Consider the following 25747-nt stretch of genomic DNA (forward strand, 5'->3'; position numbering starts at 1 on the left):
ATATCAGATATGTCTATGTCCTGGGAAATGTTCTTGTTACTTACAAACTCATGCTAATCGCATTAGCCTACGTTAGCTCAACCGTCCCACCGGGGACCAACCAATCCTGAAGAAGATTTATTAACAAGAATTGAAGGTTTCTGCCAATATCAGATATGTCTATGTCCTGGGAAATGTTCTTGTTACTTACAAACTCATGCTAATCGCATTAGCCTACGTTAGCTCAACCGTCCCGCAGGGGACCCACCAATCCTGAAGAAGTTTTTGACTGACTTTTTTTTTAAAGAAGAAAAAAAGAAAATGCAGGTAAAGTGGTAACAAAACAACAAATACTGCCACTCACTTGCCTAGTTAAATAAAAATGTGTTTTTAAATGTTGCTCTCTACTAAAATAATATGTATAAAATTCATAGGCTGTAACCAAGCACTGTACTTCCAACCAGTAAACAATATCAAGATCATAACAAGTCAACCCCAACTGTCAAGTATTTCCATAAAAAAAAAACATTTAAGAAAACAGTGGTGACCAGATACAACCCTATCATTCTCATCTTAGAGACAATGCTGAAAATTAGCATATGCTTAAAGGGTCAAGATGCAATGCATCTCCGTCTATTTGTATATTCAATGTGTCAATGTTTTAATTGTATCTGTCCCTATTCAAATAAACAATTTGAAATGCTATGAAACTGAACCAGATCACCCCCAGGAACAGTAAACTGACTTATGTTCTGACAACGGGGCTGAGGGTGGAGGCTACAGCCCCCTGCTGCCTGTGGGATGTAATCCATAAGGATGGAATTTAGGGGATGTTATCACAAGGATTCACTGGTGGCTCGCGTGCTTTCTGTCCATCCAACAGAGTTTGTTTTCAGAGGAGGCCCACCTCTGGGTAGCAGGGGAAATATTGCCCCACGCCGATGCCAGGGTTCATATTCGCAAAGTAGGTGTTTTTGCCTGTTAGATCATAATAAATAATATTACATGGACAGAGGGTACCTGATCCTAGATCAGCTACTTTGAAGAACGTTATGAATACAGGCCCAGGGCTGGCCTCCTTTCGGGTTAACGCAACCCCCATGGCTACATAAACAGTAGTGTCTCTGAGGTTTTGTCTCTTTGTGGTAAGGCTACGAGGTTAGATAAAAGGAAGGGAAAAGTCAAGGGGACATTGGTTCACTTAGTTTGAGCTCAAGCCTGAAACCTTTTGGTACATAGGTTGGTGTTGTTTAGACATTTTACCTTCGTAAGGGTATAAAATAAAATATAAAATAAATACAGGACAACAAAAAAACTCAATCAAATAGGCCACAATCTATGCTAATACGAATTTGACCTAATCAAACATAGTCTCAAACTCATAGCACAATCTATAGGGGAGAAACAAATACCCAAAATGTATGGGTTGGTTATCGTAATATTAATGCTAACCAGAGCCACAATCGCAAATGCAAAGGTATGGTACCATTGAGCTAATGCTAGCATAGCATATACACACAGTATATCAGCCTTCGGGCAGGTACTCAGTGAGTGAAAGTAAAAGTTGTTCCCTGTGATTCAGCAATCTCTGAGCAGTGAGTCCTAAGATAAATCAACAGACCACATCCTCACAACAATAAACTTTTCCACGCCACAAAGGATTAACCTCAGGTCCCCTATTTAGCAGCCATCTTGTTTCATGACACAGCTCCTCAGGGACTGGACGGGACGACACAGTCACATTTTTCATCTGCTCAGAGCTTGACGTTTCCATTCGCAATATCGTTTCAGATGCTTGCATCAGGGGGAATCTTAAAACAGCTGAGTGATACTACAGGTACATTTTATGAAAAGGTCACAAAACTGAACAATCCAGATCATGCAGGACCTAATAACTAGTGCTACTTGGGTAAATATCTTAATATCGTACAAATATACTACAGCACACACGTAGAAAAAGTGTCTCAAGAATGATTAAAAATCAGTCATCACAGTGCATATATATATATACACACACACACACACACACACACACACACACACACACACACACACACACACACACACACACACACACACACACACACACACACACACACACACACACACACACACACACACACACACACACACACACACACTAATGTGTCTCATTTAATTTCATCAGTAACACCTGACTCCAATAGAGGCCATTATAGCTCTTGCCTAAACAACCTCTTAAATCTGTTGAATATGAGCTCACGGATTCATTTCTTGTTTTGCTTGATAATTCGCATATAATCTCGGGTGCAGATTACCAGGCCGCCTGAGCTCACGGATTCATTTCTTGTTTTGCTTGATAATTTGTACTCTACTCTTGAAAGTCACCCATCTCACCTACACCTTCTTTTTACATACAATATCTATGAGAAAAACATTTGAACACTATTTGGGGTTCAACACTTTGAAGTTTGTGGAAATGTGAAATGAATGTAGGAGAATATAACACATCAGATCTTGTAAAAGATAATACAGACAAAATGTTATTTTGTATTTTTTTGTACCATCATCTTTGAAATGCAAGAGAAAGGCCATAATGTATTATTTCAGCCCAGTTGCAATTCAGATTTTGACCACTAGATGGCAGCAGTGTATGTGCAAAGTTTTAGACTGATTTTTTTAACCTTTACTTTACTAGGCAAGTCAGTTAAGAACAAATTCTTATTTTCAATGACAGCCTAGGAACAGTGGGTTAACTGCCTGTTCAGGGGCAGAATGACAGAATTTTTACCTTGTCAGCTCGGGGGTTTGAACTTGCAACCTTCCACTTAGTAGTCCAACGCGCTAACCACAAGGCTACCCTGCCGCCCCATTGCATTCTGTTAAAAAAAATGTGTATCAAGACTGCCCAAATGTGCCTAGTTTGTTTATGAATAACTTTTCATGTTCAAAAATGTTCAAAATCTCCTCAAACAACAGCATGGTATTATTTCACTGTAATAACTAATGTAAACTGGACAGTGCAGTTAGATTAACAAGAATTTAAGCTTTCTGACACTATCCGACATGTTTATGTCCTGGGAGATTTTCTTGTTACTTACAACCTCATGCTAATCGCATTAGCCTACGTTAGCTCAAATGGCTGTGTAGCGTTACATTTAGCATCATCTGACCAGTGCCTGCACAGAAATGGAATGGCCTCCTGAGACCTGCTATTGAATTGCCTCTGTATTATAGATAGTCCATCCTTTATGGAAGGCAGGTACTGCTACTACAGTTACGTGATAACTTGATATGTTTGATTTCGCTGGTTGGCTGGCATCTACATCATTTGTTGTATATTGTAACCCACAGTTGTGGGTTATCTTAGTGTCTTAGTGAATACATGCATATTTTTTATTGAACCTTTATTTAACTAGGCAAGTCAGTTAAGAACAAATTCTTATTTACAATGACAGTCTACTGGGGGAACAGTGGGTGAACTGCCTTGTTCAGGGACAGAATGACAGATTTTTTTTGACAGAACTTGTCAGCTCAGGGATTCGATCCAGCAACCTTTCTGTTACTGGCCAAATGCTCTAACTAGTAGGCTACCCCCCAGATACCTGATGTACCTATGAATCAAAACCATAGTCAACAGCTACTTTGCTCACTAAGATTTGAAACTCTAGGCTGTGTTGCTGTTCATTTTCCCACCAAAGCCAGAGACATTTGGTTTGACCCGCTGTGTTGGGAAACCAGGTGGTTAAGAGTCTGCTGTGGTGTTATGTAACTGCGTCTGAACCTTCCGTGGCCTTTTCTCCCCCTGCGGTGGTGGGGTCCAATCCGTGATGTTATTTCAATTCCCGGGAAATCATTTTTTGGAACACAATGTTAACCACATAAATGCGTACTAAAACCCTTTTTGATTGAGAAGGGTTGTGGTAATCTTCACGTTCAACTATCCTGATACACTTATTATGCTTTCTCTTTACTGTGATGTTCACAGTGATTGAGTGATATTAGCTGGGTCGTGATTGAGATGAATGTGAATGTGTGAAGATCTTGAAGGTTGCTGTAAACAAACGTTCAGTTTTGCCCAGTTACAGTATGTTATCCAGTTATCCATTTGTAGGGGGGAGACCTTGAGTCTCACAAAACTACAGTCCTTAGTGATTATACCACTGTGTGTGAGCTTTAAAGGTTTGGAAACAAAATCAATGTTTTGTAAAAACAGTTATCAAAAAGTGAAGGGATTTGGCATCACACTGCTGGCTCAGTACAGCTTGTCTGGACAAATACATAATTGTGCTGTGATGAAATAATTTAATAGAATGAAATCAAAACTATGTTGAATATAAAATATGAAGCTCTTCAAGGTGATTTTCTTGTCTAATCTCCCCCCCCCCATATACTATGGTATTGATGGTGTACCAAGTCCTTTCAATCATTTGTAGAAATGACTTATTAAACTGTTTCAGTTAAATCATTTAATGAAAGAACACTGTTATTGATGCCTCTGTCATTGTTGTTCACCCCGATGGCTACATCCATAGAATTATTCAGTTAGTCAGCTAACTTTGATAAACAGCCACATCCCACTGGGCTCACAACGTTTTTTTTCAACGTTGGTTCAACGTCACTTAATTGAACTGACGTGGAAACAACGTTGATTCAACCAGTGTGTGTCCTGTGGGTTATAAATCTTGATTTTCTGGTTGATTAAGAAGCTATATTTGGATATTAGTCGTCGATTCAATTATACCTTGTACATTTTTTTTGTCTATTTTATTTTTTTAAATATTAAGTTATTAGTCATTTTGAACAGTTAGCTGGTAACTCATTGATCCAGCTGTCTGGAACAGCCCCCAGGGCACTCACCTTGATTTCAAGCAGGAAGTCCATGTAGCGTCAGCTATCTGTCACAGTCATGTAGCGAAAGGACGCTAGCTGCTCATGACGAGCATTACAACAAAAAGGCAATCTAAAATTGCAGGGGAAAGCTACGTTTGGGCAGTTTTTTTGGAAAGCCTCTGGTCACATGGCAAGAGTAGTCCGTCCAGACAGGAAGTAGACCTTGTCCGGTGACATAATGACCCCCGTATAAGATTCATAGCCGGCGTCCCAAAAAGCACCCTATTCCCTATATAGTGCAGTACGTTTGTCCAGTACTTTTGTCCGGGCTCTAGTTAAAGGTAGTGCACTATATCGGGAATAGGCTGGCATTTGGGACTCGCATATAATCTTGGTGCAGATTACCAGGCCGCCTTGGGGTTCTACGCATGCAGAGCACACACACACACACACACACACACACACACACACACACACACACACACACACACACACACACACACACACACACACACACACACACACACACACACACACACACACACACACACACACACACACACACACACACACACACACACACACACACACACACACACACACACACACACACTAAACAAACAAACTGTGACTCTCAATCAAACACACACCTCACAAGGAACATAAAACAAAATAGATTTATGGTAATACTGTCATTCCCAGTCAAGTACCAACACTGAAATTAAGCCTGGCTAATGTGTAACTCCTTGAAGAAGCAGACTCACGTACAGTGAGTGAACGACAACATTGGTGAAATTACTAGAGCTCTGGAAAAGCTCTAGCTTTTAATTATTTTGTAATTTTACACACAATAACATTTTTTCACACTGACATACACATTAAAACATTTTTTTGTTTAAGTTAATGAGATGTGAGGTACTCTGAGGTACTCTGCTGGCTATAGAATCAGTATGCATAGAGGCTACTGTTGGTAGGATGACATTGTGACTTGACTTAATGAATACATGAGTCAATATACAGAGTATGACAGAGACCGACCAGGTGAATCCGGATGAACGATATGATCCCATATTGATGTCACTTGTTAAATCCACGTCAATCAGGGTATAGGAAGGGAAGGAGACAGGTTAAATAAGGATTTTTTTAACGCCTTGAAACAATTGAGACATGGATTAAGTATGTGTGCCTTTCAGAGGGTGAATGGGCAAGACAAAATATTTAAGTTCCTTTGAATGGGGTATGGTAGTAGGTGACAGGCACACCGGTCTGTCAAGCACTGCAACGCTGGGCCTCCTGAGTGGCGCAGTGGTCTAATGCACTGCGTCGCAGTGCTAGCTGTGCCACTAGAGATTTTGGGTGTCGCGTCCAGGCTCTGTCGCAGCCGGCTGCAACCAGGAAACTCATGATGCGGCGCACAATTGGTCCAGTGTCGTCCGGGTTAGAAGAGGGCTTGGCCGGCAGGGATGTCCTTGTCCCACTGCGTACTAGCGACTCCTGTGGCGGGCTAGGCGCAGTGCATGCTGACACGGTCGCCAGGTGTACGGTGTTTCCTCCGACACACTGGTGCGGCTGATTTCTGGGTTAAGTAGGCAATGTGTCAAGAAGCAGTGTGGCTTTGTTGGGTTGTGTTTCGGAGGACGCATGGCTCTCGACCTTCGCCTCTCCCGAGTCCGTACGGGAGTTGCAGCGATGCAACAAGACTGTAACTAGCAATTGGATACCATGAAAAAGGGGTAAATATTTATATATTTTTAAAGAACTGCAACGCTGCTGGGTTTTTCACGCTCAACAGTTTCCTGTGTGTATCATGAATGGTCCACCACTCAAAGGACATCCAGCCAACTTGACACAACTGTGGGAAGCATTGGAGTAAAAATAGGCCAGCATCCCTGTGGAACGCTTTCGACACCTTGCGGAGTCCATGCCCCGAAGAATTCAGGCTGTTCTGAGGGCAAAAAGGGGATGCAACTCAATATCAGGTTCCTAAAGTTTGATATACTCAGTGTATTCCACACAGCCTCTGAAAGTTCAATTCTGGCCTCCCGAGTGGCAGAGCGGTCGAAGGCGCTACATTGCAGTGTTGCGGCGCCACTACAGCCTCTGTCATTACCGGCCGTGACCGGGAGTCCCACACATTTGGCCCAGCGTTTGGCCGGGAGGGATTTACTTGGCTCATCGCGCTCTAGCGACTCCCCGTGGCAGGCCAGGCGCCTGCAGGCTGACTTTGGTTGTCAGTTGAACGGTGTTTCCTCCGACACAGTGGTACAGCTGGCTTCCGGGTTAAGCGAGCGGGTGTTAAGGAGCGCGGTTTGGCAGGGTCATGTTTCGGAGGACGCATGACTCAACCTTCGCCTCTCCCGAGCCCGTTGGGGTGTTGCAGCGATGAGAGAAGATCGTAATCATGATATTGGGGAGAAAAATATGGTTAACAAAACCTTGCTAAAGGCCAGTGAGTGGTAATGCCCCACCAACCCCAGCAGTGATGGACAGGTGCGTATGGTCCGTCAGGTTGCCATAGTAATGAAAGGTGTTTCTTTGGGCTGCAATTGTTCAGATTAGCGTCTATTGTTTGACCGAGAGCAACCAGCCCTCAAAGATTAAAACGGACAAGAGGGGGAGGAAATTGCCTTTATCAGACAAACACACACACACACATACTCCCAGTCACGCACGCAAGCATCATCACGACCATCTTAACCGCCCACCCACAAGCACTCCCTCCCACCCCCGATATGAGCATTGGGGTTAAGTCAAAGCTGGTATTAATAAGTAAATCTAGGCAGGAATGCTGGCGTGTGGGCGTCGTACCACCACATATCACCCATGTCTGAGAGGAACTAGCCAACAGTGCGGAAAAAAAACAAAACACTTCATGGGTCGTAGTGGTTTAGCTCATGTCCCCAGCAGGCAAAACTGGGTCTTAGTTAGTGGGGTTTAGCTCATGTCCCAGCAGGAAAAACTGGGTCTTAGCTAGTGGGGTTTAGCTCATGTCCCCAGCAGGCAAAACTGGGTCTTAGTTAGTGGGGTTTAGCTCATGTCCCAGCAGGCAAAACTGGGTCTTAGTTAGTGGGGTTTAGCTCATGTCCCAGCAGGCAAAACTGGGTCTTAGCTAGTGGGGTTTAGCTCATGTCCCCAGCAGGCAAAACTGGGTCTTAGCTAGTGGGGTTTAGCTCATGTCCCCAGCAGGCAAAACTGGGTCTTAGTTAGTGGGGTTTAGCTCATGTCCCCAGCAGGCAAACTGGGTCTTAGCTGGGGGTTTAGCTCATGTCCCCAGCAGGCAAAACTGGGTCTTAGCTAGTGGGGTTTAGCTCATGTCCCCAGCAGGCAAAACTGGGTCTTAGTTAGTGGGGTTTAGCTCATGTCCCCAGCAGGCAAAACTGGGTCTTAGTTAGTGGGGTTTAGCTCATGTCCCAGCAGGAAAAACTGGGTCTTAGTTAGTGGGGTTTAGCTCATGTCCCCAGCAGGCAAAACTGGGTCTTAGTTAGTGGGGTTTAGCTCATGTCCCCAGCAGGCAAAACTGGGTCTTAGTTAGTGGGGTTTAGCTCATGTCCCAGCAGGCAAAACTGGGTCTTAGTTAGTGGGGTTTAGCTCATGTCCCCAGCAGGCAAAACTGGGTCTTAGTTAGTGGGGTTTAGCTCATGTCCCAGCAGGCAAAACTGGGTCTTAGTTAGTGGGGTTTAGCTCATGTCCCAGCAGGCAAAACTGGGTCTTAGTTAGTGGGGTTTAGCTCATGTCCCCAGCAGGCAAAACTGGGTCTTAGCTAGTGGGGTTTAGCCCCCAGCAGGCAAAACTGGGTCTTAGTTAGTGGGGTTTAGCTCATGTCCCAGCAGGCAAAACTGGGTCTTAGTTAGTGGGGTTTAGCTCATGTCCCCAGCAGGCAAAACTGGGTCTTAGTTAGTGGGGTTTAGCTCATGTCCCCAGCAGGCAAAACTGGGTCTTAGTTAGTGGGGTTTAGCTCATGTCCCAGCAGGCAAAACTGGGTCTTAGTTAGTGGGGTTTAGCTCATGTCCCAGCAGGCAAAACTGGGTCTTAGTTAGTGGGGTTTAGCTCATGTCCCAGCAGGCAAAACTGGGTCTTAGTTAGTGGGGTTTAGCTCATGTCCCCAGCAGGTAAAACTGAGCAAAATTGATTGAAATGTCATAATGGTTGTAATGATGTCATTTCAACTACATTTACTCGTTGGGGTCACGACACAGCAGCACTGTCTCAACAAACGGTTTTGGTTTTTGATTCATTTGTAATAGAGCATGAAATTGGCTTTGCAGGTACTACTGCTGCAATGTAAGCATTACCTGACCAATAAGTAAAACACCAACAAATAAATACATAAATAAATGTCTAATAATGTGTGTTTAGAGCGTGTGTATAGAACTCTGTTTCCCAAACTCGGTCCTCGGAACCGGGGCGGCAGGGGAGCCTAGTGTCCCCGAGCTGACAAGGTACAACTCTGTCATTCTGCTCCTGAACAGGCAGTTAACCCACTGTTCCTAGGCCGTCATTGAAAATAAGAATTTGTTCTTAACTGACTTGCCTCGTTAAATAAAGGTACAAAATAATTTTAAAAACCCACAAGGGGTGCATGTTTTGTTTTGTGACCTACCATGATACAGCTAATTCCAATGATCAAAGCTTGATGATTAGTTGATTATTTAAGTCAGCTGTGTAGTGCTAGGTCAAAAACCAAAACGTGAACTCCTTGGGGTCACCGAGGACCGAGTTTGGGGAAACCCTGGTCTAGAATAACTCATGTGTATCGATGTAAAGTTTAAACTCACGGCTGACGTGACCGCGGTCTTGGTGCTGGCGGCGACATTGGTGTCGCTGGCATCCTTAGGGTTACTCATGGCTCCGTGCGGGGTCACGAGGTCAGGGCAGTATATTGTGATGCAGTCCTTAGCCCTTTTCACTCTGTTTCTGACTCAACAGAGGACTTTTGAGAAGCATAACCTGCAACAACAACAAAAAAAGGACAGGAATTGTTTTGTTCGTCTTGATCAAATTTAATATTGGTAAATTTAGGTCACTTTTTTTTTTCTTCAATCATGCACATTTTATTTTGGGTAGTGATTTAAATTATATCAATGAACATCTCCATTGTACTTCCTACATAGTGATTATAAGTCCATAATAATGACATATGCAATATCAATTGTCACAATATCATTTACACACTTCGGGTCACGTCAACAGACCAGGGTAGAGGTCAGGGCCCTAACAAAATAATAATATAACAGTTATAAGTAGGGTTAGGGTTTTTCCTAGACAGGTCACAGGGTCCTGACCCTAACCATATTAAAGGCTTTACCATATCGACCATGAGACAATGTCACATGTGCTCCCTCTCCGGCCTCTAGGTCACCAGGCTGCTCGTTGTCACCAGGCGCACACCTGTCACCATCGTTACACACACCTGGACTCCATCACTTCCCTGATTACCTTCCCTATATATGTCACTCCCTTTGGTTCCTTCCCCAGGAGTTATTGTTTCTGTTCCTGTGTCATGTCTGTACGTTGTTCGTGTTTTTTATTTTGTATTATGTTGTGTTTATTTATTAAAATACTCACTCCCTGAACTTGCTTCCTGACTCTCAGCGCACATCGTTACAGACAACCCAGACGTGGTCCTTCTGTGGCTCAGTTGGTAGAGCATGGCGCTTGTAACGCCAGGGTAGTGGGTTCGATTCCCGAGACCACCCATACGTAGAATGTATGCACACATGACTGTAAGTCGCTTTGGATAAAAGCGTCAGCTAAATGGCATATATATATATATAACCCCTCATGAGTGAACAACAACATATCATTTTTAAACTTTTATTTAACAATTAAGATCAAATTCTTATTTTACAATGACGGCCTACCCCAGGCCAAACCCTCCCCTAACCCGGACAACGCTGTGCCAATTGTGCGCCGCACTATGGGACTCCCGATCACGGCCGGTTGTAATACAGCCCGAGATCAAACCAGGGTCTGTAGTGATGCCTGTACAGCTGAGATGCAGTGCCTTATAGACCGCTGAGCCAATCACAGTATTGTTATTCTAATTGGGGCCAACACAGGGGCAAATAACAACAGCAATAAATCTCTCTAGCACTGAGTTTATGGGAGCGTGTTTTTAATGAAAACGTGTGATAGCTTCATCATGAAAACGTGTGTGATAGCTTCATCATGAAAACCTGTGATAGCTTCATCATGAAAACGTGTGTGATAGCTTCACAATGAAAACGTGTGATAGCTTCATCGTGAAAACCTGTGATAGCTTCATCATGAAAACCTGTGATAGCTTCATCATGAAAACCTGTGATAGCTTCATCATGAAAACCTGTGATAGCTTCATCATGAAAACGTGTGATAGCTTCATCATGAAAACGTGTGATAGCTTCACAATGAAAACGTGTATATCTTCACAATGATAGCTTCACAATGAAAACGTGTGTGATAGCTTCATCATGAAAACGTGTGATAGCTTCATCATGAAAACCTGTGATAGCTTCATCATGAAAACGTGTGATAGCTTCATCATGAAAACCTGTGATAGCTTCATCATGAAAACGTGTGATAGCTTCATCATGAAAACGTGTGTGATAGCTTCACAATGAAAACGTGTGTGATAGCTTCACAATGAAAACGTGTGTGATAGCTTCACAATGAAAACGTGTGTGATAGCTTCATAATGAAAACGTGTGTGATAGCTTCACAATGAAAACGTGTGTGATAGCTTCACAATGAAAACGTGTGTGATAGCTTCACAATGAAAACATGTGTGATAGCTTCATCATGAAAACGTGTGTGATAGCTTCACAATGAAAACATGTGTGATAGCTTCACAATGAAAACGTGTGTGATAGCTTCACAATGAAAACATGTGTGATAGCTTCATCATGAAAACGTGTGTGATAGCTTCACAATGAAAACATGTGTGATAGCTTCATCATGAAAACCTGTGTGATAGCTTCATCATGAAAACACTGCTAAGCATTGCGGTGTTCTGAATGGGTTAGACGAGATTAGGATGTATCCACCTTGGCAAGACCACAACATCCAATGGCTGTATTTTCCAGAGGGAGAAAATCCATTCAGCTGGACAGGCAGCATCTTGTAGGACTTAGCTGGTGTTAGTTACCATGGTCTATTACGGTAGTGGCCACCTGGTTAACGTGATGAGTAACTTTGCCTGAGATCTGAAGACTTACATTAGCTTCCCGAGCGAAAGCCTAGGCCTTAGCTCAGTGGGCTAACAGCACAGTGGTGCGAAGCTGACCCGTGTCCAATTACCGTCAAACAATGGTGCGAGTGCCAAGCTCAATAACACTGACCCGGTTCACTCACTGCTTCGCATATTCGATAGAAGTGAGATAACATTCATAAACACTTAAAACAGTGTAGAGCTTCTCTGTTAGTGGAGAGTTTTTCCTCAACAGAGAATAACATATAGCAGTTATCATGAGACTGCATATGCTTTTTAGAAGCAGCGACTAAGGGTCAGGGTTGCCAGATTGGTACCTGGTATTTAGATAACAGGACTATATCTTGACAAATGTCCCTTCGATGACGTTCAGACACGCAGGAACATCCCAACGCAGCACTTGAGGGTCAGGGTTGCCAGATTGTGTTCTGGCCATGGTCAGATAGTGGGGGTTGCCATATCGTGTAGGCAGAGTCCACTTGGAAATCCCCCTAATGTGTAACCCAAATAATTTCATAAGTAAATTAACACAGTCAGCATTTTCCACGCCATTATTGTGATGCTATGCAAATTCAGGTCAAGTATTGACATTATGTTGGTCTCGTGTAAAGTTTCTCTCACTTTTGTATAATCCAAATGGAACCCATATCCCCCTGTTTCCCATGGATGCATCTCAATACGTTACAGGGTGATTCCTCTCCTCATCATCCCTCATCCCTGACCCGTTACATCTACTGAACCGAGAGGGCATCACCTCAGACTATTGAGATGTACCCCTCTCTTCCTTCAAGTGATAAGAGATAAGTGTATATACTCCGTCTCACCACTGGAGCATAGGAGTGTCAGTATGGTTCACATCAACAAGGTCACTGCCGCAAGGTTACTGCCTTCGGAAATAGTACATCCCGTAAACTGGGGAGGAGAAACGGGATGGAGGATGTTCATTAATTAAAGGTATCCTCTGACACTTCCTGGTTGGGAATGATATGACACTTATATATTATGTATGTATAACATGTGATAATCATACATTATTATATTGGAGTAGGGGTGGTGGATCCACAGTACAGATAAGTGCTGAATCATGTGATGTCACGGGGGGGGTTCATTACACAGCATAATTCATGTGGAGATGTTGTCGTCACTCACTACAGAGTGTTTGCATCTGCTTGAGGTACGACTTTAGTCTTTATTTATCCGTCGTATGGTGAAGCAGGTGACTCTGAAAGCCCTCGAAGACTAGGACACAGAAGCACGCACACACACACACACACACACACACACACACACACACACACACACACACACACACACACACACACACACACACACACACACACACACACACACACACACGCACACACACACACACACACACACACACACACACACACACACACACACACACACACACACACACACACACACACACACACACACACACACGCATTAGAGAACAATAAGGGGACGACATAAGTCTCAATATTACTCCTACATACAGAAGCAGTGTGTGTGTGTGTGTGTGTGTGTGTGTGTGTGTGTGTGTGTGTGTGTGTGTGTGTGTGTGTGTGTGTGTGTGTGTGTGTGTGTGTGTGTGTGTGTGTGTGTGTGTGTGTGTGTGTGTGTGTGTGTGTGTGTGTGTGTGTCAGTCTGTCTCTGATTACGTTACCATCCCTTTCAGTTCAACCTTCATTCCATTAAAGTGGAAGAGAGCCATCTGAGGACTAAATCATGACCCATCCCTCCCTGATACCAAATCGACACTGGGAACCATCTGAGGACTAAATCATGACCCATCGCTCCCTGATACCAAATCGACACTGGGAACCATCTGAGGACTAAATCATGACCCATCCCTCCCTGATACCAAATCGACACTGGGAACCATCTGAGGACTAAATCATGACCCATCGCTCCCTGATACCAAATCGACACTGGGAACCATCTGAGGACTAAATCATGACCCATCCCTCCCTGATACCAAATCGACACAGGGAACCATCTGAGGACTAAATCATGACCCATCGCTCCCTGATACCAAATCGACACTGGGAACCATCTGAGGACTAAATCATGACCCATCCCTCCCTGATACCAAATCGACACTGGGAACCATCTGAGGACTAAATCATGACCCATCGCTCCCTGATACCAAATCGACACAGGGAACCATCTGAGGACTAAATCATGACCCATCCCTCCCTGATACCAAATCGACACTTCTCCTGGCACACTGATTCTGTATCATAAAGAACACTGAAGAAGACATAAAAGTATTTCCAGCTGACTTCACTTCTAGTCCCCTCTGGAGAACCCACGGCAGGGGTTTACCTCTTTTGAACACACTGAAATTCAGTTATAATGAGGGTATCGCTGAGGCATCGCTAAGAAAAAAAGTGGTATTCTCATAACACGTTTTACAACGCATTGTAACCGTACAATACATACCATACATCATACTGCACATGTAACCATACAATACATACCATACATCATACTGCACATGTAACCATACAATACATACCATACATCATGTAACAATACATACCATACATCATACTGCACATGTAACCATACAATACATACCATACATCATACTGCACATGTAACCATACAATACATACCATACATCATACTGCACATGTAACCACGTGCACACAAGAAAGACTCTAAACCCAGCATGCCCCATGTCCCAGGAAAGTGTGCCCATCTCCAAGTATACCTCAGACCCATGCGTACCTTTGGTGATTAATCAATTGTATTGTTCCCTTAGGGGAAATGGAGGTGGTTTGATGCACAGGAATTATAATAATGGTAGATTATATACAAATATTTCATAAACTGTGGGCCTAATGATAACAGAAATGGATTTACATTCAGTAAGGAGATCGCAGAGAAGCATGGAGCCTAATATGTTTATTTTACTTTTATTATATAGGCCTAAATAATATATTGCAGGAGAAATATTATGCTACCATTTATCCATCCCTCAATAGCCAAGCATGCTCAAAAGTAAATAGACCGGTAGCCTATTTAAAATATTTGACAGTATGGGTAGGCTACAATAATGCTGTGCAGTAGGAGCACAACATCTTAGCCAATAAAATCTCAGAGCCACCAAGGCAGAAGATATAAAACACTATGTATTGATAACAAAATACTGAACAACAATTCATCTTCTGCATAAAAGTGATGGCTGAAGCATTTACTTTTAAATGTCTCAACTAGACAATCAATCAATGTTGCAGAATGCGCGGCCAGTGTTTGGCACTTGCTATAGGCGGCATGCATTTTAAGTATGTAAAAGTCACTGCAAAAAAAATGAGCATATTCTGCCCACACTTCTACAGAAATGTGATCAAACTTGCCATTGCGCTTCTCTTTTAGGAACTATCATGGCCCAGTTCCAACATCTACAAATTGTACAGCAAATGAGGGCGTTTTTTGTTACCATAAAAGGTGCATAGAGTGCATTTTCAAGATGGGGTTGTAAAACTTGTTCATGGACGCACAAATACAGCAGCCTGTGTTTCTGATTTATCAATGAAAACATGCATATATGTTGCGTGCAAACAGTGATAAATCCCAATAATTTGTAACGCAGGAAAATCCTAGAAACTCCACATACACCAGAATTTAGTGAGAAATGTTCGCAAGGTTGATAAATGAGGTATCAGTAGTCTACACAAAGGGACCATGGTTATTTCTGGCGAGGACCCTCAACCCCTGGCATCACCTCCTCCCTCATAGATGCAAAGAGCTAAAAGACTCTGCATGGTCAATCTGACTTCTGCAATGGGCCGTACAGCATATACTGTGATAGGGCCTCTGTAGAAGTCAGGACTTTCATACTTCTTGCGCTTCACGGAGCAGAGCAGGGCTGTTGTCAAGGAAGTGAGTTTGTGTTTGCTATACAGAACTATACAGAGCCCTCCGCATTGTTACAAAAATTGTGAGGCGCACCGTATCGTCGTACAGAGATCAATTTGGCCTCTGCAAGCAACTGGAGGCTCTGTAATTATGTCACAAGCCTCCGGACAGCATTTCTGGATCAAGGATAAATCAGATAATAATCATATAAAATCAATAATAAAAGCGCTTAGTGGGGGAAAAAAGCTCCAGATTCGCCAGCCAGCATTTAAACAATGAGAATGGCAAAAGGGATGAAGGAGATTACCACGCTGTACCTCCTCTTGCCTTTGTTGTTGATGTGGGTCGGTGGAATGTTAAGGTCAATCCATGGTGGATTTGTAAACGGCGGGCCGGGTTACTGAAGCAAAGCGCTACACGGCCCATGTTAGGCAACCTGCCAACGATTTATGGGGTTAAGAATGTGTGTGTGAAAAGATTAGCATGATTGTTTATGCACCACTAGTGAGCGTATATAGGATAGAAGACCTTAGCGACACGTGTTTGGTCAGACCTGATCAACGTTTTGGCACTGAAGCCATTCACGGAACATAAGGTTGTTGGAAAGTGACGTGTACTCTGAAGATATTTGAGGGACTCTACTTTAGATTTTAGGGCATCAGGGTAAGATGGCCAGCCTGGTCTCATAGACTAGAAAATATACATTCGGGACTCGCAAATTTGAATGATATGTTAGGTTTGGTATGGTTACATAAGACAGAAGGTTACTTAACGTAAAAATGAAAGGAGTGGGGTTGTTCGGGTGGATTAGTTGGCGTAAAATGCGAACATCTAGCAACCCAAAGGTTGCGTGTTCGAATATCATCATGAACAACTTTTGCAACTTTGCAACTACTTAATACTTTTTAGCTACTTTGCAACTACTTAGCATGTTAGCTAACCCTTCCCCTAACCTTAACCCTTTAACATAAATCCTAACCTTAGCCCTAACCCTTAGCCTAGGTAACGTAAGTGTTAGCCACCTAGCTAACGGTAGCCACAATTTTTTTTTTAACATATCATACTTATTGCAAATTCGTAACATATTGTACAAATTGCAATTCAAATCCAATTTTATTTGTCACATGTACCGAATACAACAGGTGTAGACATTACTGTGAAATGCTTTACTTACAAGCCCTTAAAACAACAATTCAGTTCAAGAAATACAGTTCTGAAAATATTTACAAAATAACTAAAGTAAAAAAGTAAAATAAAAAGTAACAGAATAAAATAACAATAACGAGACTATTTACAGGGGGTACCGGGGGTACCAGGGGTACAGGGGGTACCTGTACTGAGTCAATGTGGAGGCTATATACAGGGGGTACCTGTACTGAGTCAATGTAGAGACTATTTACAGGGGGTACCTGTACTGAGTCAATGTGGAGACTATTTAGGAGACACTGCTAGCTAGCCAACAGCTAGCCAAAGTCTACTGAATAGAACTTCCGCACTCAACAACCCGGTCGCATTCCGCTTCGCTCCACAGGTAGTATCACATTTTAATTTCATTTCATTACAGCACAACGGTTTGATTTGTTTGATCGTAGCTAGCTACATAGCTAGCTACACAGCCGTCTGTGTATCAAAGATAATTGTGTAGTCTAGAGCGATTTTCTAGGTTAGCTAGCCAGCTATTGTCGTTCTTTTCACGCAACGTAACGTAATCAACACTGCTAGCTAGCCAGCTAGCCCCGAATAGCAGCACTGTAGAAACTATTACACTCAACGGAACGACTTGATTAGTGTAGTAACAACAACGCAGCCACTGCCAGCTAGCCTACAAAGTCAACAACGCAGCCACTGCCAGCTAGCCTACTTCAGCAGTACTGTATCATTTTAATCATTTTAGTCAATAAGATTCTTGCTACGTAAGCTTAACTTTCTGAACATTCGAGACGTGTAGTCCACTTGTCATTCCAATCTCCTTGCATTAGCGTAGCCTCTTCTGTAGGCTGTCAACTATGTGTCTGTCTATCCCTGTTCTCTCCTCTCTGCACAGACCATACAAACGCCCCACACCGCGTGGCCGCGGCCACCCTAATCTGGTGGTCTCAGCGCGCACGACCCACGTGGAGTTCCAGGTCTCTGGTAGCCTCTGGAACTGCCGATCTGCGGCCAACAAGGCAGAGTTCATCTCAGCCTATGCCTCCCTCCAGTCCCTCGACTTCTTGGCACTGACGGAAACATGGATCACCACAGATAACACTGCTACTCCTACTGCTCTCTCTTCGTCCGCCCACGTGTTCTCGCACACCCCGAGAGCTTCTGGTCAGCGGGGTGGTGGCACCGGGATCCTCATCTCTCCCAAGTGGTCATTCTCTCTTTCTCCCCTTACCCATCTGTCTATCGCCTCCTTTGAATTTCATGCTGTCACAGTTACCAGCCCTTTCAAGCTTAACATCCTTATCATTTATCGCCCTCCAGGTCCCCTCGGAGAGTTCATCAATGAGCTTGATGCCTTGATAAGCTCCTTTCCTGAGGACGGCTCACCTCTCACAGTTCTGGGCGACTTTAACCTCCCCACGTCTACCTTTGACTCATTCCTCTCTGCCTCCTTCTTTCCACTCCTCTCCTCTTTTGACCTCACCCTCTCACCTTCCCCCCCTACTCACAAGGCAGGCAATACGCTCGACCTCATCTTTACTAGGTGCTGTTCTTCCACTAACCTCATTGCAACTCCCCTCCAAGTCTCCGACCACTACCTTGTATCCTTTTCCCTCTCGCTCTCATCCAACACTTCCCACACGGCCCCTACTCGGATGGTATCGCGCCGTCCCAACCTTCGCTCTCTCTCCCCCGCTACTCTCTCCTCTTCCATCCTATCATCTCTTCCCTCTGCTCAAACCTTCTCCAACCTATCTCCTGATTCTGCCTCCTCAACCCTCCTCTCCTGCCTTTCTGCATCCTTTGACTCTCTATGTCCCCTATCCTCCAGGCCGGCTCGGTCCTCCCCTCCCGCTCCGTGGCTCGACGACTCATTGCGAGCTCACAGAACAAGGCTCCGGGCAGCCGAGCGGAAATGGAGGAAAACTCGCCTCCCTGCGGACCTGGCATCCTTTCACTCCCTCCTCTCTACATTTTCCTCCTCTGTCTCTGCTGCTAAAGCCACTTTCTACCACTCTAAATTCCAAGCATCTGCCTCTAACCCTAGGAAGCTCTTTGCCACCTTCTCCTCCCTCCTGAATCCTCCTCCCCCTCCCCCCCCTCCTCCCTCTCTGCAGATGACTTCGTCAACCATTTTGAAAAGAAGGTCGACGACATCCGATCCTCGTTTGCTAAGTCAAACGACACCGCTGGTTCTGCTCACACTGCCCTACCCTGTGCTCTGACCTCTTTCTCCCCTCTCTCTCCAGATGAAATCTTGCGTCTTGTGACGGCTGGCCGCCCAACAACCTGCCCGCTTGACCCTATCCCCTCCTCTCTTCTCCAGACCATTTCCGGAGACCTTCTCCCTTACCTCACCTCGCTCATCAACTCATCCCTGACCGCTGGCTACGTCCCTTCCGTCTTCAAGAGAGCGAGAGTTGCACCCCTTCTGAAAAAACCTACACTCGATCCCTCCGATGTCATCAATTACAGACCAGTATCCCTTCTTTCTTTTCTCTCCAAAACTCTTGAACGTGCCGTCCTTGGCCAGCTCTCCCGCTATCTCTCTCAGAATGACCTTCTTGATCCAAATCAGTCAGGTTTCAAGACTAGTCATTCAACTGAGACTGCTCTTCTCTGTATCACGGAGGCGCTCCGCACTGCTAAAGCTAACTCTCTCTCCTCTGCTCTCATCCTTCTAGACCTATCGGCTGCCTTCGATACTGTGAACCATCAGATCCTCCTCTCCACCCTCTCCGAGTTGGGCATCTCCGGCGCGGCCCACGCTTGGATTGCGTCCTACCTGACAGGTCGCTCCTACCAGGTGGCGTGGCGAGAATCTGTCTCCTCACCACGCGCTCTCACCACTGGTGTCCCCCAGGGCTCGGTTCTAGGCCCTCTCCTATTCTCGCTATACACCAAGTCACTTGACCTCACATGGTCTCTCCTATCATTGCTATGCAGACGACACACAATTCATCTTCTCCTTTCCCCCTTCTGATGACCAGGTGGCGAATCGCATCTCTGCATGTCTGGCAGACATATCAGTGTGGATGACGGATCACCACCTCAAGCTGAACCTCGGCAAGACGGAGCTGCTCTTCCTCCCGGGGAAGGACTGCCCGTTCCATGATCTCGCCATCACGGTTGACAACTCCATTGTGTCCTCCTCCCAGAGCGCTAAGAACCTTGGCGTGATCCTGGACAACACCCTGTCGTTCTCAACTAACATCAAGGCGGTGGCCCGTTCCTGTATGCTCTACAACATCCGCAGAGTACGACCCTGCCTCACACAGGAAGCGGCGCAGGTCCTAATCCAGGCACTTGTCATCTCCCGTCTGGATTACTGCAACTCGCTGTTGGCTGGGCTCCCTGCCTGTGCCATTAAACCCCTACAACTCATCCAGAACGCCGCAGCCCGTCTGGTGTTCAACCTTCCCAAGTTCTCTCACGTCACCCTGCTCCTCCGCTCTCTCCACTGGCTTCCAGTTGAAGCTCGCATCCGCTACAAGACCATGGTGTTTGCCTACGGAGCTGTGAGGGGAACGGCACCTCAGTACCTCCAGGCTCTGATCAGGCCCTACACCCAAACAAGGGCACTGCGTTCATCCACCTCTGGCCTGCTCGCCTCCCTACCACTGAGGAAGTACAGTTCCCGCTCAGCCCAGTCAAAACTGTTCGCTGCTCTGGCCCCCAATGGTGGAACAAACTCCCCACGACGCCAGGACAGCGGAGTCAATCACCACCTTCCGGAGACACCTGAAACCCCACCTCTTTAAGGAATACCTAGGATAGGATAAAGTAATCCTTCTCACCCCCCACCCTTAAAAGATTTAGATGCACTATTGTAAAGTGGCTGTTCCACTGGATGTCATAAGGTGAATGCACCAATTTGTAAGTCGCTCTGGATAAGAGCGTCTGCTAAATGACTTAAATGTAATGTAAATGTATTTACAGGGGGTACCTGTACTGAGTCAATGTGGAGGCTATTTACAGGGGGTACCTGTACTGAGTCAATGTGGAGGCTATTTACAGGGGGTACCTGTACTGAGTCAATGTGGAGGCTATTTACAGGGGGTACCTGTACTGAGTCAATGTGCGGGGGTACAGGTTAGTCGAGGGAATTTGTACATGTAGGTAGGGGTAAAGTGAAAATAGTCCGGGTGGCCATTTGATTAATTGTTCAGCAGTCTTATGGCTTGGGGTTAGAAGCTGTTAAGGAGCCTCTTGGACCTAGACTTGACACTCCGATACTGCTTGTCATGCAGTAGCAGAGAGAACAGTCTATGACTTTGGTTTTTTAATTGAACCTTTATTTATGTAGGCAAGTCAGTTAAGAACAAATTCTTATTTACAATGACGGCCTACCCAGGCCAAATCTAACCCGTACAGCGCTGGGCCAGTGGTGTCTTAGACCACTATGCCACTCGGGAGATTGGAGTCTTTGACCATTTTTGGGACCTTCCTCTGACACCGCCTAGTATATAGGTCCTGGATGGCAGGAAATTTGGCCCCCAGTGATATACTGGGCCATACGTCTTACAGTCAGATGCCGAGCAGTTTCTATACCAGTCGGTGATGCAACCGGTCAGGATGCTCTCTATGGTACAGCTGTAGAACTTGTAATTCTTAACATACGAAATAGATGATGGAAATGCACAAATTAATACACACCATACAAAACTTAACATATCATTATAAATGGAGGGAGACAGATTTACATTTACTATGTTACGTCTACCCCTGAGTCCAGGTTGTAAACCAGTGTGCTGTTTTTTACTTCTTCCTTACAGTTAAGAATCACCTTACATTTACTATGTTACGTCTACCCCTGAGTCCAGGTTGTAAACCAGTGTGCTGTTTTTTAAACCAGTGTGTTTATTTTTTAAGAATGAAGTGTAATGGGGGAAATATATATGTAAGAGTCCGTGGTAGAGTGCAAATTGGTAGGTGTGTACAAGAATGTGCAGAGAGTGCAAAGAGCAATGTACAGTTCTAGGATGATAGTGCAAAGTCCATGAATGAGAAGATCATCATGGACCAGTTGGCCGGCTGGGAGGCGCGTGGGAAGAAGCTGTTCAGGTGGTGGGTGGTTTTGGTCATGACCGACTCAATCCAAACCATTTCAATTGGGTTGAGGTCGGGTGATTGTGGAGGCCAGGTCATCTGATGTAGCACTCCATCACTCTCCTTATTGGTCAAATACAGTGGAGCAAAAAAGTATTTAGTCAGCCACCAATTGTGCAAGTTCTCCCACTTAAAAAGATGAGAGAGGCCTGAAATTGTCATCATAGGTACACTTCAACTATGGCAGACAAAATGAAAAAAAAATCCAGAAAATCACATTGTAGGATTTTTAATGAATTTATTTGCAAATTATGGTGGAAAATAAGTATTGTCTTACATTTGGACTCATCAGACCAAAGGACAGATTTCCACCGGTCTAATGTCCATTGCTCCTGTTTCTTGGCACAAAAATGTATCTTCTTCGAATTGGTGTCCTTTAATAGTTGTTTCTTTTCAGCAATTTGACCATGAAGGCTTGATTCACGCAGTCTCCTCTGAGCAGTTGATGTTGAGATGTGTCTGTTACTTGAACTCTGTGAAGCATTTATTTGGGCTGCAATTTCTGAGGCTTGTAACTCTAATGAACGTATCCTCTGCAGCAGAGGTAACTCTGGGTCTGAACTGCACTTGAAGAAACATTCAAATTCCTGCAATTTTCCATATTGACTGACCTTCATGTCTAAAAGTACTGATGGACTGTAATTTCTCTTTGCTTATTCGAGCTGTCCTTGCTATAATATGGACTTGGTCTTTTACCAAATAGGGGGGACCTACCTTGTCCCAACACAACTGATTGGCTCAAACGCATTAAAAAGAAAAACAATTAGACAAATCCACAAAAACTGAAATATCACATTTACATAAGTATTCAGACACTTTACTCTGTACTTTATTGAAGCACCTTTGGCAGTGATTACAGGCTCAAGAGTCTTTTTGGGGAATGACGCTACAAGCTTGGCACAAGTGTATTTTGGGGAGTTTCTCCCATTCTTCTCTGCAGATCCTCTCAAACTCTGTCAGGTTGGATGGGGAGTGTCGCTGCACAGCTGTTTTCAGGTCTCTCCAGAAATGTTAGATCGGGTTCAAGTCCGGGCTCTGGCTGGGCCACTCAAGGACATTGAGACTTGTTCCAAAGCCACTCCAGCGTTGTCTTGGTTGTGTGCTTAGGGTCGTTGTCCTGTTGGAAGGTGAAACTTCACCCCATTCTGAGGTCCTGAGCACTCTGCTACAAGTTTTCATCAAGGTTATCCGTTCATCTTTCCCTTGATCTTCCGCTGAAAAACATCCCCACAGTATGATGCTGCCACCCCCATGCTTCACTGTAGGGATGGTGCCAGGTTTCCTCCAGACGTGACGCTTGGCATTCAGACCAAAGAGTTCAATCTTGTTTTCATCAGACAAGAGAATCTTATTTCTCATTGTCTGAGTCCTTTAGGTGCCTTTTGGCAAACTCCAAGTGGGCTGTCATGTGCCTTCTTCCGTCTGGCCACTCTACCATAAAAGCCTGATTGGTGGAGTGCTGCAGGGATGGTTGTCCTTTTGGAAGGTTCTCCCATCTCCATCTCCACACCTTCCTGACCAAGCCCCTTCTCCCCCGATTGCTCAGTTTGGCTTGACGGCCAGCTCAAGGAAAAGTCTTGGTGGTTCCAAACTTCTTCCATTTCAGAATGATGGAGGCCATTGTGTTCTTGGGGAACTTCAATGCTGCAGAAATGTTTTGGTACCCTTCCCCAGATCTCGACACAATCCTGTTTCTGAGCTCTACAGACAATTCCTTTGACCTCATGGCTTGGTTGTTGCTCTGACATGCACTGTCAACTGTGGGACCTTATATAGACAGGTGAGTGAGTGCCTTTTCAAATCATGTCCAATCAATCGAATTTACCACAGGTGGACTCCAATCAAGTTGTAGAAGCATCTCAAGGATGATCAATGGAAACAGGATTTAATCCTGGAAACAGGATTAAACTAAATAGCATATACATGTATATTACCATATATATTTCAGTATGTATGACACTTGAGTAGGCTTATATTAAACTAAATAGCATATACATGTATATTACCATATATATTTCAGTATGTATGACACCTGAGTAGGCTTATATTAAACTAAATAGCATATACATGTATATTACCATATATATTTCAGTATGTATGACACCTGAGTAGGCTTATATTAAACTAAATAGCATATACATGTATATTACCATATATATTTCAGTATGTATGACACTTGAGTAGGCTTATATTAAACTAAATAGCATATACATGTATATTACCATATATATTTCAGTATGTATGACACTTGAGTAGACCTACAAAAGAGAAGTGCAAATAGAAAACTGCAGAATAATATATTTTTGTTCTCTTCTCCCCAGCTCCTCTCCTTTACCGGTATGACTCAAGGTAACAGAGGACAGTGACTCAGCAGCAAACCACATCTAATATTCAGGCACTCTGATGCGAATGTAAAATGGCCTAAATATGGGTGCAATGGATTGAAAAGCGTAACTGCTTTGACGGTTGCAGATGAGAACCACTCTTAGAAAGTCTATTCGCTCCATCCATTCATTTCATTCTCGTTCGTACAAAGTGTTTCTCTAGTCTACACCATTGCCCATCATCATCCAGTCAAAATAGAGTTCAATAGTGTTGGCAACCACTAGGGCATTTTGGAAATAAGGTCATGACCTCATAAGGTCAGCAGAACATTTTATTCCCACCATCTTGAGCAATTGACATTGCCTGGTTTGTTCAAAGTTGATCAGAGCTAGCTGACTGGCCTAGCTTGCCCTCTATAATTACTTGGGCTGAATCCCAAACTGCCACTTATTCCCTATAGAGTACATGACTTTTGATCAGCGCCAATAGGGCTACAGTGCATTCGGACCCTAAAACTTTTTCTACGTTTTTTTATGTTTCAACCTTATTCTAAAATTGATGACATTTGTTTTGCCACTCATCAATCTACACACAATACCACATAACGACAAAAGCAAAAAAACATGTTTTTTTTGGAAATGAAATACCTTATTTACATAAGTACTTAATGTATAAAATAAATCTTGCCCTTATAAAATATGCTTAAAATTGAATTTTTGGGGGGTTTGTTTAACCTAGGCCGATGCTCTCAAAGTGCCTCAGAGGTGGAATGCTGGTCCAGTTTTGCCCTTTAGATCCTAATTACATGGACAGGGGGAGGGACCTGATCCTAGATCAGCACTCCTACTGTAAGACACTGAAAATATGGCCTAGGTCACTCAAACAAAAAATCTCAAATTTGAGCATATTCATTAACGGCAGGATTAACTTTGTAAGATAAGAGGTTTGTATATTCAAAAAATTAGAGGCTAGACGCTAGTATGTCCATAGACTAGAAAGGGAAGTGACACGAGCATACCAGATGAGCTGAATTACTTCTATACTCACTTTGAGGCAAGTAACACTGAAACATGCATGAGAGCATCAGCTGTTCCGGACGACTGTCCGATCACGCTCTCCGTAGCCAATGTGAGTAAGACCTTTAAACAGGTCAACATTCACAAGGCCGCAGGGTGAGACGGCTTCCCAGGACGTGAACTCCGAGCATGCGCTGACCAACTGGCAAGTGTCTTCACTAACATTTTTAACTTCTCCATGTCTGAGTCTAATAGCAACATGTTTCAAGCAGACCACCATTGTCCCTGTGCCCAAGAACAC

At 44.1% G+C, this 25747-nt stretch overlaps 1 protein-coding gene across 3 annotated transcripts in view; it reads right to left on the reverse strand.

Moving 5' to 3' along the window:
- Positions 1-25747, reverse strand: part of LOC118394384 (anion exchange protein 2-like) — a 62715-nt gene that overhangs the window by 28120 nt on the left and 8848 nt on the right. For 2 of the 3 annotated variants that reach the window (XM_035787553.2, XM_035787554.2), the window contains exon 2: positions 9567-9738. In XM_035787553.2, coding sequence (XP_035643446.1) covers positions 9567-9635 — 69 coding nt within the window. In that variant the 5' untranslated portion in view covers positions 9636-9738. Of the gene's footprint in view, positions 1-4818; positions 4858-9566; positions 9739-25747 lie in introns of those variants that run through there. The other variant, XM_035787555.2, reaches the window with a different exon arrangement.

Source organism: Oncorhynchus keta, chromosome 15 (assembly GCF_023373465.1).
Source record: "Oncorhynchus keta strain PuntledgeMale-10-30-2019 chromosome 15, Oket_V2, whole genome shotgun sequence".
In the NCBI taxonomy this organism is placed as follows: Eukaryota; Metazoa; Chordata; class Actinopteri; order Salmoniformes; family Salmonidae; genus Oncorhynchus; species Oncorhynchus keta.